The sequence below is a fragment of the Argopecten irradians genome, chromosome 2, assembly GCF_041381155.1.
Source record: "Argopecten irradians isolate NY chromosome 2, Ai_NY, whole genome shotgun sequence".
Lineage (NCBI taxonomy): Eukaryota > Metazoa > Mollusca > Bivalvia > Pectinida > Pectinidae > Argopecten > Argopecten irradians.
Genome location: NC_091135.1, coordinates 32,559,093 through 32,575,618, shown reverse-complemented (window position 1 = coordinate 32,575,618; position 16,526 = coordinate 32,559,093). Strand labels below are relative to the sequence as shown.

The 16,526-nt window shown below is 35.2% G+C and overlaps 1 protein-coding gene across 2 annotated transcripts; it reads left to right on the top strand.

The window, feature by feature from the left end:
* Nucleotides 1-30: 30 nt before the first annotated feature.
* LOC138315190 (ceramide kinase-like) lies at nucleotides 31-14,838 on the top strand. 2 transcript variants are annotated; one of them, XM_069256005.1, is made up of 13 exons: nucleotides 47-159; nucleotides 1,854-2,279; nucleotides 3,423-3,614; nucleotides 5,785-5,916; nucleotides 6,211-6,274; nucleotides 6,645-6,790; nucleotides 7,884-7,958; nucleotides 8,449-8,595; nucleotides 9,221-9,287; nucleotides 11,399-11,451; nucleotides 11,672-11,856; nucleotides 12,609-12,748; nucleotides 13,128-14,838. In XM_069256005.1, exons 2-13 carry the CDS (start codon nucleotides 2,153-2,155, stop codon nucleotides 13,195-13,197), a joined length of 1,398 nt encoding a protein of 465 aa, XP_069112106.1. In that variant the 5' UTR covers nucleotides 47-159; nucleotides 1,854-2,152; the 3' UTR covers nucleotides 13,198-14,838. The 2 variants fall into 2 exon arrangements, with proteins under 2 accessions (XP_069112107.1, XP_069112106.1); XM_069256006.1 differs by lacking the exon at nucleotides 1,854-2,279 and having other exon boundaries at nucleotides 31-159.
* The last annotated feature ends 1,688 nt before the right edge of the window (nucleotides 14,839-16,526 follow it).

Genomic DNA, 16,526 nt, shown 5'->3' with positions numbered 1-16,526 from the left:
CTGTAACATTTTACAAGCGTCTAAATGACATTTGCAAATTTGTTATTGTTGCCATATGGAAAATGACTTCCTACATGTTAAAAGATGGAACAGACCAATCACAACTGAAAGTGGTTGTTGAGGACACGTGTATTACATTCGCGAGGAGACCCGAAAGAGGTGAGGGTTTATAGAATCGAACATATTTTATTCTATAAATCTTTCACACACAATCTTTGTATGTACATACAGTACTGTATAGACTACACGTACATGTACACACACTCATCACGTATATCTACATGTACACATAAACACTATATATCTGTCAAATCTGTTGTCGCATAAAGATTCTTCAGTTTTGCTATGGCAGAGTCCAGGAGTTGATCATGATATAATGAGAGTGACAAATTTTCTTTATTCGTGTACGTGTTAATTAATTCTAGAGTATGCATTGAACATGTATGTATAATACATATACATTATTTGTTTATCCCATAAAAATGAATAGTATCATGTAATTCCTACTGATACATATACACTGTCATCCTCGATACTCCAGGGGTTCCGTTATACGGTTCTTTTGATGTACATCAAATGACTAAATTACCTGTTCTATTCTGTTGTCTCCAGTTTTACTATGAGATAGTCCAGGGGTGTAGAGATCGTAAGTAATCGGAACCCCTGGAATATCGAGGATGATACACTGTATACTGACTCAAAAATTTTTATCACTTTATTTAATATAATAAAGGAAAAGTACTGAATGACCAATTTACAGTTCCAAATTGGTATACACAAGGACAATTCAAGACTTCAATATCAATGATACCAGAGCAGGGCTTCAGTCCGCATCCATGTTTGCGAGAGTTCACTATAGAAATGGAGTTCTTGTACTTCATCAAAACATCAGTATTCACAGGCCCTCAGCACCAAACGACATATTATGATGCCACCTACATACATGTTGTCCCGATCGATCCTCATTGACATTCGTCTACTAGAAGTCCTGCATCAGCGCTAGTATATTGTACCATCCCATGTGATTGGTTAGGTGTGTCCATCATCAATATCTCCAAGAAGGCCAAGAAACATCAGCTATGCTCTAGATGAAGTACATGTATATCCAGTACTTGGAAATGACTGTCACCACAGTGGAGCACACATATTAACATGGTTTGGTTGCTTTAAAGGCAAACAAAACTCTAGATTCTCCCTCACATCATGAGGGATGTAAGACATCAGTGAGGTCCAGAGCGTACAAAACACTGATAAAGCCAACAGTTTCATCACTGCACTACGTACCTTGTACAAAGCGATCTGAGGACTAGGAGATCTAGAAAACATGCGATCCTCCCAAAACATCACCGATGTAAAATACACCTATCTACAGTTTTTGCCTTTGTCAGCCACATTCAGCAGAGCGTAACGCTCAAAGAGTCAACTTTTATACGACAGAAAAAGAAAATATGTACCTGCATCTACTGCGTTTGTATCTGCCTGACATATGCACATGTAACTGAAATATCCTCCTTCAAATTGGTGATAACTGAAATATATGTATGTACTAGGTTCCAGACTGTGCAGGCGTTAAAGTTGTATTGTACAGACCATATAACTTTACATCATCTTGGTGGAAGAAAATTGAGAAACCATATGTACAGTCCCAAGAGTCGTGTTTCATTTGCCAGTAGTCTTATTGATGTGTATCATGTACCGCTTTATATACTTTCAAATGATCACTCCATGGTACTCTAATAGTGGAACTTATGGCAGCGATTTGCTATTGATGTGGTATATCGTTAGTGACGATTTTCCTTTTGGTTGCCATCAAAATGTTGCATTTGTTTGTGCGTAACTTTATTTTTCCGTAGGTCTGGGGATCCCCTGCGTTCCGTCTTTTCTAGATCTAGATCTTGAGGGTCGTTCCAATATTTTCTGATGTAATGATGAGAAAAGTGTCATCAGCAAACGATCGGAGGGCTGATACTATTAAGTTAAGGCTTAAATACAAATATTTGATGCAGAATAGGAAAAAAAACTTGATTCCGAGGAAGACAGATAGCAGATCCATGCGGGATTCCGGATTGAACACTCGTCAATGTGCACATCTCTGTTTCTGTGACGACCGCCACCGAGTGCACTGAATACAATTTCTTTATCCTTGTGTTGGATGCACCACGAATGCCGTACCCATGGATCTCCTGGACAAACAGTATATGTGACTTACATTATTAAAGATCCCAAAATTAAGTCGGCTGCCCGGTATGAAGTTGTTTGTACTATCTTCCACAAACTCGGTAAGTTTGTAATGGCATGGTCATATGCTTTCCAGAGCCCTAAATGTAAGCCTTAGCAGATATTGCTTTATCGGCAATGGACATGATTGTAGATGTGATGATGTGTTCCATTAGAATAACTAAACTGTTAGGGATATTATACTGTAAATAAGGCAATGGTCAAGTGGCTTGTGGGTGTCAAGGTTCCCAAAGAGTTTATTTTTCATTTTGTGTTGAAGATAATTCTACTCGCACAACAGAAAGACGGTTCATACTCCTAAACTATTTCATCGCGAGTTAATAGTAGACAGAATGGAATTGGGAACATCGAATGTTTACCTTGTCTGTAATTTTATTGTGTGATCGTGCTTTTGAGACCAGATAGAACATTCTAATTTACCCTCACGCTTAAGTTAGATAAAGGTCCAATGCTTCTAAAACCCTTAGGCGGCGCATTTCTATTGGAATTTAGAGTGACGATATCCTCCATGTATTTCCAATTGGCCGTTTCTATTCTCTTTTCTTTGGTGGTATGTTAAGACTCACGGCCACACTCTCTTCCACTTGATGCTCTCAAGAATCCTGCTTTTTCCATAACTCATCCTACCTGAAATAAAACTTCTAGATCGTCTACACTTTGTGGACTATTCATACGTATTTGGTAACATTTATTAAGGGGTCAGTTTGGACTGACTACCCTTTTCTTCACGCCAAGATACAGAAACAAGACACTGTCTTGTACCTTTGAAGATGAGTTCATATTTGATGAATACACCTTATGAATTCAAACAATCAAGAATCGACAAAATACAAGAGATAGTTTACATCTATATCTTATAGTATATATGCGTTTTGTAAATTGACAGTCAAATGGAGAATTTTGGTGCCCGTAATACTCTATACTGTTGTTTAATTTCACATAGAAAAAATCGCGATCTCTGATTTGATACTAATTGGCGAGGAGAAATGTGACGCTCTATTGTCAAATTCTAACATTAACAAGGTGTACAGCTACTTATCAATCTTCCTTTATCATTCGCGTAAATTTACTCGACGCGACTTTCATGATAGCGATATTTAATTCCTTTAAGTACTATACAGTACTTAATCAGACCATATACTCATCTATATGGTTATTTACGGTTACACCTTATTATTTTACAGTGTGTGTGGCGTTTGTGGACCTAATAGCCATAACCGACCAGGGTACCGACAAGAGTGATCAGGACCAGTCTGTTGTAATACACTATATAAAACATTCAGGCTTTTCACTGTCAAAGGAGACTCTCCTACTCTGTGGTGAGACTACGGTCATCAGACCGTTTCTGGAGCATGTGCGAGACACATTTACACACGGTTAGTACATATACTGCAATGCGATTTTTGAACAATTAATCCATGCTAACCGATTCCTTATTGATATTGTTAAAGATGCTCCACCGCCGACAGAGCATAAATGATATTCATCATTTGAACAATAATTGGTGTTCAATCGTATGTATATATGTCTAATTAACACAAAAACTATAATAAAATAATTCATTTTGCCTTTGGTGCATGCTCAATTAGTGCTTCATTCCATATAGGATATAGTGTCACGGAATTTTTTCGGGATGCAATTAATTATTTTTTGTAATTTTAACTTGAAGTAAAATTATAAGCTCAAACTTTTCAAAGGTGGTAATGGTGTAAAGTAAGTAACTTTTGTTACTGAAGAAAAATACTAAATCGCCTGCTCCTGTTTTTGATAGTGAAAATATACCATTTGTCAGCGGTGGAGCATCTTTAACCAATAGAAATTATTTAATTATTTAAGAAAGATTATTGTTATGATTTCCAAATGTTGAAATTAAAAAGAAAAGATCATGGCTGGTGTACTAACGTTTTATAAATTCACATAATGAACTCTATTTACAATTTCTATACAATTGTTGGCAAACGTATGTTTTGGACATCGTACATATATATATATATATATATATATATATATATATATATATATATATATATATATACCAGTTGCTCTACTACATTACAATGTAGGAACAGTACAATTATTACATTCATACATTTCACCACCGTGGAAATATGTTCATACATAAATAAACTAGTTGATAGGTAGTTAAAGGGACAATTCAGTCTAAAAGAATATTAAAATTTGTACATATATCGGAAAAAACCCCGTTCTAATGGAAATTAGATCAGTCGGTTATACTGTGATATGCCTGGAAAGCACATGGTTGTGACATGTGTGTAGATTTGATTTAAACATTTTATTTGCAATTTTTACAATACATAAATGATTGGGCACAAGATAAAAAAACATATAAGTTAAGCCCGTTCCAGTTATTTTTTAACGTATACAAGCAAATGGATGACCTAAGTTAAATGCAGATAAACTTTATTAGAGAGAGAGAGAGAGAGAGAGAGAGAGAGAGAGAGAGAGAGAGAGAGAGATTATCAGTATTTTGATATAAAATATACAAACATATAATATAATGTGTGTAGATGTTTAAACTCGTTCGCTGTCCGCCATTATACATTGTGGTCGAACTTCTTGTATGCCGAACCCTGTCCCTTGCTCGTAGAGTAATGCAACTTTTGTCTAGAACTGCTCAAATCGCTCTGACAGTAGTGTGTTTACCTTATTAGGTGAATTGTCTTGCCTAAAAATCATTTTATCACCTTCTCAGTGGTTATGTAGTTTATTTGTTTAACATGCTTGACTTTGCCTCGGGTATGGGTACAGCGTCCATTTGTACCTGCTTAAGCGTATTGATCAACGATTTGATATTTCAACGATATTAATTAAAATACTAAACAATGACGTGGAATTTGTCAATATTTTATGTTATATGTTTCATAAGAAATGTAGAACAATACATTTATGCCGTATTTTGCTTCTTGGTTATGTAAAAGAATTAGCATGAGTGAATTGTCCCTTTAAAGAAAATATTTCCGATACTCAGTTTGAATGACGAACCTAAATTCTAAATTCTAAAGAACTTCAATTTCTCGATCTAGTGATACGTGGTTATCTATTTACCATCATGCCACAAGTCATTTTTGTATAAGTTCAACGATTAGCTGGTTGGTTGAATAGGCGCAACGTCCTCACCCTACCCGGTCACATTATACTGACAACGGGCACCACCCCCTTTCTACTGGGCGCTAATTAAGCAGGAGCTGAAACTGTATCGGCAAAAGGGGCAGAAACCTTTCTCACAGAGGTGAGATTTCAACTCAAAACCAAAAGTGAGGCAGTGTCAAAGACTCTCAGGGAAAAGGAAAAAGACAAACTTCCCAATTTTATACGCCTTCAACGGTCATGCAATGGGGGCGGCTGTCAGACTTGTAAATTCTAACACCCAACACGAATAGTAAATATTCCACGAAACAATGAAGATCATGCCCCTCCTTTAAATTATGCGCTTTTGTAGTACGTTTATTATCAGGTCATGGGATAGACAAGCAAAATTCGAAATACTTGATGGTAATGTGAATATTTTGTCATCATATTTTATAGTACCATGCTCCAAACCGAGACGTTTTCTGGTGTTTATTAACCCCATCGGCGGGAAAGGCAACGGAAGGAAGACTTTTGACGACATTGTTAAACCATTGTTTGATCTAGCTGGAATCACATGTGATGTGGTCGGTAAGTTCTCTCAGTTTGATAGTAATGATTAGTAATGAGTAGTAATGAGTTTAATTTCTTTCAAAATATTTCGGAGAATTGATATGTATTGTTTTGTCACATTACCTTAAATAAACGACATTTACACTAGCTTTAAAAATAAATGTTAAGCGTGCGTTTTAACTAAAACATAACGTTATTTGGTGACAATATTCATTGTTAAAACATGTCCACCCATTTCTACAGTGATTTTTAAACGGATGGTAACTACTTTGCTTTATGATTTTAATGTTTGGCTTTCCCACAACTTTTCAGTATCAGAAAGACAGAATATGTGTACAGAAGTTATGGAATCCCAGGACCTCACTAACATTGATGGGTAAAATGTATTCATACTACTCCAATTACGATAAAATTTAGATGTGTTCCTCTTTCGATGCACCAGAAAGATATGTCTATGTTTCGTTGACTACTTCTGAATTTGTCATGTGTTTAATGCTTCATTCAGCTCGGATCTCATTTGTGATTGGACAACATTTAATGTAACATGTAAGAAATTCGAACCGTCTACTAGTTGGAGAACGCTGAACAAAAGGAAACATCTGTTTCTATCCTAAATACATTATTTCATGTTATATTGATATGTAAGTTTAGATACCTGTTCTTTTTTCACGTAAGTTGTCGTTATCTTTATTTATAATTATTGCTTACTGATTAATATTTTCGTGACCATTTTTTGTGTTAAATAGCATTATCGTTTGTGGAGGGGATGGTACTCTGTCGGAAGTTACGAATGTCCTACTTAGGAGAACTATGGTAGCTGCAGACCTCGACTTTAATGAACCTAAATGCAAAGTTCCTACAGCAGCCATCCCAGTCGGTCACATCCCTACCGGTATGGTTATCAACACATGTACAACAGCAGTCATCCCAGTCGGCAACATCCTACCGGTATTGTTATCAAAACATGTACAACAGCAGCCATCCCAGTCGGTCACATCCCTACCGGTATTGTTATCAAAACATGTACACCATCAGCCATCCCAGTCGGTCACATTCCTTCCGGTATGGTCCCCAAAACATGTACAACAGCAGCCATCCCAGTCGGTAACATCCCAACCGGTATGGTTATCAAAACATATAAAACAGCAGCCATCCCAGTCGGTCACATCCCTACCGGTATTGTTATCAAAACATGTACAACAGCAGCCATCCCAGTCGGTCACATCCCAACCGGTATGGTCCCCAAAACATATAAAACAGCAGCCATCCCAGTCGGTCACATCCCACGGTCACATCCCTACCGGTATGGTCCCCAAAACATGTACAACAGCAGCCATCCCAGTCGGTAAAATCCCTACCGGTATTGTTATCAAAACATGAACAACACCAGCCATCCCAGTCGGTCACATCCCTTCCGGTATGGTCTCCAAAACATGTACAACAGCAGCCATCCCAGTCGGTCACATCCCTACCGCTATTGTTATCAAAACCTACATCGATTCATCATAAAAGTTGATGGAAATAAATACAGTGTACAGTAGTCCCTCATTATACCACCACCTTTTCTCCAGTGATGCCGAATTTGGCGGTATAACGGGGATAGCAGTACAACGGGGTTTACAATAAAAAGCCTAGTTTCCAATCACAATCGATCGTGACCACTATCTTGCCGCTTCGGTTCATTAGTAAGTTTAACACATAAATATCGTATATTTTAAAGAAACAACTGAAACATGAATTTTATCCTCTTTGTTACCTGTTAATTAACAATTTCAACGAATATTATTTGTTTTGTATTGTGAGGAAATCCGTTCCATCTGGGCGGTATAACTGGGGAGTACTTATTAACATAACGAACAATTCGATCTCACAAAAGATGAAAACAATACAGAAAAAATGTACAAATATCACACTGTGACCAATATTATGTTCCTTTAGAACATCTTTACCAGATTATTTTTAAACATTGTTTTCTGCATTAAAAGGTACAGCTAACGTGATGACCCACTGCTGTTTTGGCTGCGTGGATGTCGTCTCGGCTACCCTGTGTATTATCAAAGGTACCAAAACCATTGTGGTTAGTGTCTGTTTCTATGGGAATGTTTTGGGATTGGGATGGTGTACGTTTCTGGCCATTTCGTATATAAATGTTTTCCACATTTGGTGGTACAGGAAAAATATGTGAATCTCGTTAAAAACTACAGACTAAAGATTGTATCTAAAAAATGCAACAAATAGCTCTCAAACTTTAACACAGAAGTGAGGGGTTTGCTGTATGAATTGTTCCATTTTTTCTATGCTTTCATAAAGAATCGGTGTTTGTAATTAAATAATGACTATCCAAATGGCACAAATAGCGTTTTCGTATTCCCGAAGTCCTTGTGGTAGGGGTCAAAATGGGGAATTCTACAATATCGATATGATTATTAACATGAATGTTGAAGGTAACGGAAAAATTGTTGTCATTGAAAATAGATGAAAGTCATTTACCATAGAGATAATTTTAAAGAATCTACTGAGTTATACAGGTATGCTTGGGTGTTCTTGCAGGTAATAAACGTCCCATGGGAGTCAGTGGAGTATACAGTGGAGGGAAACTGTTACGATACAGCATGGTAGGCGTTAGTATCGGTTTCATTGCCGATATGATGAACAATCGAGATCAGCTTAGATGGATGGGCATGTTAAGGTTACTTTGTAAGTATAGACTCCGATTTCTTGAAACAAACTTCTCAAGCTAATTTACTAAAAGTTACATAATGAACAAAATTTAAGTCGAGTCGGTGTTTTTTGGCTCGTGAAATCGGCTAGATTTGTGTGATTATTACCAACGTACTAACAGCTAGGACAACTTATAGAACTTCTACCTTAATGAAACATATTACCGACGACCGAGCAAGACGTCCAATCCGGTGAAATAGATTATGACAAAGGAAAAACCAATAGGCCCATTCCTCAAGGCAGGAACAGCAATTATTATTTTCATGGACTTTTTATCGAACAGGGTCCTAACCTAGACAAGATTGTACATTAGAAAGAATGGATATAGCAAAAGCCTTAGCTTTAATCATATCACATATGTTAAATAGAACAACAAATGCTGCCAGAAAAGTATCTAGGAATAACGACTAACTATTTAATTCCATGTCCAGATGAATACAACGGGACATTCTCTGATTTCATATGACCATTGTTTTTTCGTTTGATCGTGATGACCTAATAGACAGGGCTTCAGGATGATTATATATCTGTACAGGTATTGCATTTTGTAAACATTGCCGTAACACATTGCTGACACATGTTTATTGATATACTGTTTAAGGGGTTCCCATAGTGATGCTGTTTACTGGATTTCGACATTTTATTGCGGAGATCACCATCGACACACGGTATGTTATAATAAGTTGCAATAGTCTTGCCGAGAATGCATTTCGCAGGATTGGATAGTTTAGCCAAAGTCGAGGAGACAATTTTAATACAGCACGTTACAATGGTCGTCTGTTTTATAAAAAGGTCTCGAGGAGGAACTTAGTATTAGCTCACTGACTGCATCTCCTGATCACCATTGCAGTTAATCAAATGTTCACGGTTGTACTGTAGACTAAATAAAGGCATTGTGCTTCTAATTAAAAGGTGTTTAACTGATATAAAATAGTTTATGTGTCCCCTCTGTGGCCTCAACACACCTTACACATATTCCGGATAGTACATACGCCAAGATATACCGACACTTTTCAATAGCTTAGAAAATAAAAAGAATACATTGTTTGTTGCTCAGATTCAAATTTTGTTTTAAAAACAAAACCTAACTTTATTGGTTGAAATAAAATCAACGAGTATAATTCTTGTTCCTGGAATACACTTGTTTTCATTTATTAGAATCTGTTCTGTGCATAGTTGACTTTGAAGCCATGATCATTTGACCACCAGATATTTATCTTTAATTGATAAGGACACTTCCCTATGAAGTTCTAATGTAGATTTGCACTTGAAATGTTTTACTGATATGTATTTGCCTAAATTTACATTTTCATGAGACTGATTTTCAATTTATTCCTAAACGACACAATATTTAGTACATGTAGTTCAAATCACCATAATTGTGCATAGTTAAAAATTAGTCTACATCCGTCCTTTTGTACTAAATGTCTGTCCGATATTTTGATGGTTTCAGATATCTTTTTAGTATTAATTTAAATCCTGATAGATTCTAGATAATTCTAGCCTAGAAAATGTTCTACATCGTTAATGACCGGTTTTTGTCTGTTTCACAGAGCCAAACATTGAGATGATGTTACATTAAACTTAGAAGGTAAAACATAAATTATTTTAATACTGTGGAGGCAAGCCTACATATAGTGATCTTTGAGGTTACGTGAGCTTTTCTTGATGGCAATTTTTATAGGTATTAAAATAATTTCCTAACTTAATTACACAAAAGCAATATTTGGTATCAATTTTATGATTCAATTACAATACATTTCTTGATTGAATATAAATCTGTTCACAAAACTAGATTTTGTTCCTAATATAGAGTTTTGATGTAATCACTTTGCATGTTTGTAAATATATTCCGAAAATGACAGGCATACTTTTATATATATAACTTTTTTTTGGTTACCAGTCACGACATGATATATCTCTGCATCAAAAAATCAATTTCACATAATGTCCATACACTACAATCTATAACATTCAATCTAAGTCAGCGAGAAATTATATCTGAGCAATCAGACTCGACAAAATATACACAATAAGGACATGAAATATTGTACAAGAGTAAAAGTATCAGAATTTAGAGGATATTGAAAAAGAAAATCAAATTGAAAATCAGTCATCATTTTAACATGTAAAATAGTTCATGTGATATTTATATTTATCTTACTCATATTTTCAAATCACATGCATATATAAATCATGCGATTCTCATGTGTGCATTGAATGCCATGTAAATCGCATAATAATCACATGTAAATGACATGAAACTGTCATGCGGAGATTTACAAATGAAATTCACATGAAATCACATGCCAATTTGAATATGTTCACACATTTTTTCCATGTGTTGTACTTTTGCCTGTGTAGTTGCCGCACATGTGTACAAATAATAATGGTTCGTCTTTGGGGTTCTTTTTGCAATGTGATTTTGTCCCAAGGATAACAGCTTCCAGAAACGTAAAAAAAACTAATTATGTACCTTACAACGATATCTATCGTTTGACGTCTGACTTCATCTCGATGTAATGGTGACCTGAGGTAACATTGACGTCAAATCAGAATCACATTAATTCTCGCGTGCTATCAAGATGGCATTATCGTTTTATGTATATCTTGTCGTGTGTGTATGTGAATGATTATAAACGAGTTTCATATAAATAAACGATTACATATTGTCTGAACACATAACCCTGTGTCAAGAATTCAACGTTTGGTTCGTAAGTTTAACATTGATGATTGTTACATGAAATAAAGGCAATAGTTGTATGTTTATGTCTTCTAGAACAAAAACAGACGTTTCTGAAGGTGACAAGATCACTTACACAGAAAAGGAAGGTAAGGTATCACACTGTCTCTGAATAAATTCACTCCGTGTCGGCTAGGGAAAGTAAAGACATGATCGAAGACGGAAAAATAACTGAATAAGTAAACAAATGAATGATACCCTCTAAAAGTGCGAAAAGACAAATTCAAATTCTTGCTAATTCTTAACTTCTAGGGGTCAATAAACCAATACCTACGTGTTATAAATCAAGAAGCTACCGTTTCGTTGCAGAGAAATTTGAAGGAGAAATTTTCAATACAATGTTGCTGTGCTGGTCCTTAAAAAACGTAAAAGGAAAATCCCAAATATGGCCAAACAGAGGACCGTTCCAGACGTTCATTTTCTATAAAAAGGGATGCTCCTCGCTACAATTTGTTTGGCATATTATCAAACTAATGAGCGGTAAGCAGGAAGCGGTAAGTGTGGTTTTCTGAAAGTATTACTTTACGTAAAAGATTTCACTATATTTAAACTTGTGAGATTGGTTTGGAACAGTTTAGCTCCGATTGATTTGCCAATTTACCTGTAAAAAATGAACGTTTTTCCTGCGAATATATGGGAACATTTTTCAGGTCAATATTTGATCATTTTCTCTGATGATATTTGGACATGTTACTTGCTGATATTTAAAACGTTCAACCGCTGACAAACGGTATTTTTTCTCTATAAAAAACAGGAGCAGACGAATTGGTATTTTTCTTCAGTTACAAAAATTACTTAATTTACCATTACAACCATTGAAAAGTTTGAGCTTCTAATTTTATTAGATAAAAATTATTAAAAAAAATTAATTGCGTCCAGAAAAAAAGTACTGATTGCGCATGCACCAAGAGTAAATTAAAATATTTCATATTATATTTTGTGTTAATAAGACATATATATACACGATTGAACACCAATTACTGTTCAAGTGATACATATATCGTTTACGCTCTGTCGGCGATGGAGCATCTTTTAAGATATTATGCTCATGATAATTTTATGCTTGCGATAAAACATTTACCGGTGTGTCAAATATTTCACTTGTGATTATCTAAAGATTAATTGCTGGGGAATCACAGCTGAACATCTTACCATTTTACAAAACACGTATTCTTACCGCTGCAGCAGGGCTTTTTACCGTAATACCAGACAACCTGTCACTGTATAACAGAATCTGTTGTTACAGCTACAGCAGGAATTCCTTCAGCACTATCAGGCAGCTGGTTACACCATCAGAGTGAAGGAAGACAACCCAGTTGACGCGAATCTCGAAATAAATATTGACGGAGATCCGTTTAGACTGCCGGAACCGAATCATGAAAATAGGTATGTTGGATATTGGAGTTGTTCCCCTTCAATCTTTATCCCTTCTCCGTATCTCTGAGTTTCCCACTCTCTTAGTTTTTATATTTATATGCAACATATTTCATATCGTAGTGTTCTGCCGCACATCATGGCTACATTATGGTAGATGCGGCCTTCGGCTGCCACTTGCTGAAGGGTTAATTGCGATCCATGGCGCTGCTAAATATTTGTCTATTTCCATTGTCCCATATTACTGTTCGTATCATATTATATAATCGTGTTCGTTTTGTGTGTCTTGATAAAGGGCAGATTGCCACGAATTTTTTTTTGTCCATACGGTTGGAATTACTTCTTCGTCCCATATGTAACATATTTATAATAGTTCATTTTTGTTTGACAGATTCCACAGTGATGCTGTTCTGATGTTCTCCAGTCTCACCGATACTGATGCCGATTCTTCAGTCCAGTAATTTTAGTAAACTATCGCCATATTGTTAAAGCTTCGTGATCGATATTCAAAATAGTATCTAGTCGTATACCTCTAATTGTGATTTAAAGGTTTAGCAAATAATTTATATATGTGGAAGTCATTTAGCGATCTTCCAAATTATCAAATTGTTGTTTGTATATCAAAATGTTTTTTAGAGAATTTGTACAGTATCTCTCTGTGCCCGAGTTTACCGTATGGTATCATTTAAATATTCAATAATAATATATACTTACAACACAAATGTATTTATACAGGGACCGTCAATTGCTATTATTTCTTTTATGCATTTTCTAGTATACTAATCTATCTAGATTCTAGATTACGTTTTGCTATATTTTGACCAGTTCTGATGTTCTCCAGTCTCACCGATACTGATACCGATTCTTCAGTCCAGTAATTTTAATAAACTATCGCCATATTGTTAAAGCTTCGTGATTGATATTCAAAATAGTATCTAGTCGTATACATGTACCTCTAATTGTGATTTAAAGGTTTAGCAAATAATTTATATATGTGGAAGTCATTTAGCGATCTTCCAAATTATCAAATTGTTGTTTGTATATCAAAATGTTTTTTAGAGAATTTGTACAGTATCTCTCTGTGCCCGAGTTTACCGTATGGTATCATTTAATTGGGAATATTCAATAATAATATATACTTACAACACAAATGTATTTATACAGGGACCGTCAATTGCTATTATTTCTTTCGTGCATTTTCAAGTATACTAATCTATCTAGATTCTAGATTACGTTTTGCTATATTTTGACCAGTCTGGATGTTTTTTCGCGGTATATCGGATGGACCATTTCATCAGACTAATAATATTGGTTGTTGAACCAATACAAAAGGATCATCTGTACCTAAACTGTAGATCCTCTGTCACTACTTGTAATTGATTGTTGACTTATTAGATCTGCTGATGTTCAATCATACTTGCTCCTCATCTATAGCTGTGAGGCTAATCCAGAAGCATTTCCCAGTCGTTTTTTCAGATAATGTTAAATTAACGCAATAATTGATGTATGTAATATTCGTCGATGAATACTTGTTCTTATTGTCATGTAGTTAATGTTCTTTTTTCTTGAAATGCATTTTGATAATCATTTACATTTGTATTCATATTTGCTTTCCAAAAAGTAGAAAATCAGCCCAAACCGATTCCATGTCAAGTTAAATTTGGTAACAGTTAAAACCTCTACTGCTGTGTTACAATATCAAAATATTTATGAACGCTTCTTGAAAGTTGTCAGCTCTCCAATATTGCAATTACTTGAAATAATGATACATGTACTTTATAGTTCGCTGGCGCTTAAGCTCTAACGCCACCGTTTTAGTTTGTATTGTGCAATAACTATTCATATATTGGGTATTGTTTTGATTTTCTATATTGCTATATTAAGGAAATACATTTACATTGTATATCTAAATTATTATGTAATGCATGGTTGCGAATATATATTTTTGTTGTATTTACTGTTAATTATTTGTATTGAAAAATACAGCTGTTATAATGATATATACATGTTTAAAATTATATATCATATATATATATATATATAATTTAGGTTTATCGAATTGGGATTTAAACCAATACCGTATATATTTTGAATAAATGTTGTGAAATATTTTATCGAGTTGATCTTTTCTCTTTTGATGAATAATGCAATATATTGACTCATGTACTGTGCTATAATAACTCCAAATAGCGTTGCAAATCATTTCTCTTGAAACTGAATGGTATGATAGAGAACGCGACAGATGTTAACTTCAGACAGAGAAAAAACAAAACAATGGTTTGAGAGATGCATGTATCCTTTTTATCAACAGTTTTCCCATATTTGCCTATTGCATCGTTATCTTCCCTTGCGGGCACGTATTGTCACACGTTCAGGGGAAGATGACGTAAATACCTACCCGCAAGGACAGATAACTCTTAAGTATGCAAAAGTTTGCTTAATACGTTGTGTGCTTTTATGCAATCCTTGTAACCTGTCTAGTAAATGGACATGTTGTTGTGCAACAAGACTTAAGTTCTACAAGTATCCGCATCGTTCACAGTCTAAAGATATTTATCTATACATTACGTAGTTCTGCAGTCAATCCCAACAAACATATCTGGCAGACCTGTCCCATAACCGTCTCGGACTTTTTCTTGATAAAAACGTTAACTTTGCATTCAACAGATACGTCTTCTCTGAGCAGACAAACAAGCAGCATGTGGGATCGGTCAGTCGGCGTTTTCAGTATCGATTGTAAATAAACCCTCTGTATAATATAGACAGATGACTCTACATCATGCACCGGTCATTATTACTTAACATGTGTGGTGTGATTTATGTGAATGAATTTGGCAGGGAATATAGCAATGGCAACCTATGTTATCGAGAACGCGATTGTGCACCTTATTTGATATCCGGTTCGTTCGTCGACTTGCCTCCTCTGTATCTTGTTTTCCTTTCCCCTCCCGATATCGATTTTATGTCTTGTCCATAATATGCTTTACATTAATGTGATTGTTTTTGACAAATTTGCGTGTTCCGTGTTTGTATTTGCTTTTTAACCCTCAACTTAAACACATTTCACATATCTATCATTTAAACAAAACTTATCAGAAGTTAAATTTTCTATCAAACCTTTATTTGACTTTTACTGTCGTTAACGTTTTAGGGGAATAATTAAAGCAAACTAAGCTTTAGTACTTCTAGTACATTCATGTTATAAGTAAATGTGAAAACAATTAAGACGCGAGGTCTTTAAAGCATTGAACCGCATTCAGTACGCCATTAAGGGAGTATGAGCGCCACTGGACAGCGGTAATGGAGATACTGACCTCAAAATGACTAAATGGCAGTACATGCACTGGTGAACGCCAACTGCGTTTGATAAAGTTACCTAGTGTGATCATTGAAAATGTGAAATTAATATAGTAGCGTGAAAAAACGAATTTTGAATATTTCTTTTGAAATGATACCATAACAAGACATCAAGCAAACTAGAGCAAATAAATCATGACAAAAACTGATATCGCACCTTTTCGTTTACACAAACAACACTTCTTTTTGTTGTGATAAAATGATGAATAGTGGCGAAGACAGAGACGTTAGGCGTAATCAACATGTATAAATTGACCTGATATCCTTATCTAAGCTAATCAAATGTTGTGGGATGGAAAAACACTGGGACATAAACAACTGCTTATAAAATGTCCTTTCTGGTTAATTCTCCATCTTTTGTTTCATTTGCTAGATTTATTTTTCTAAAACATTTTAGAGGATTTGACATACAAGCTTATTTATGGTCAGTCCT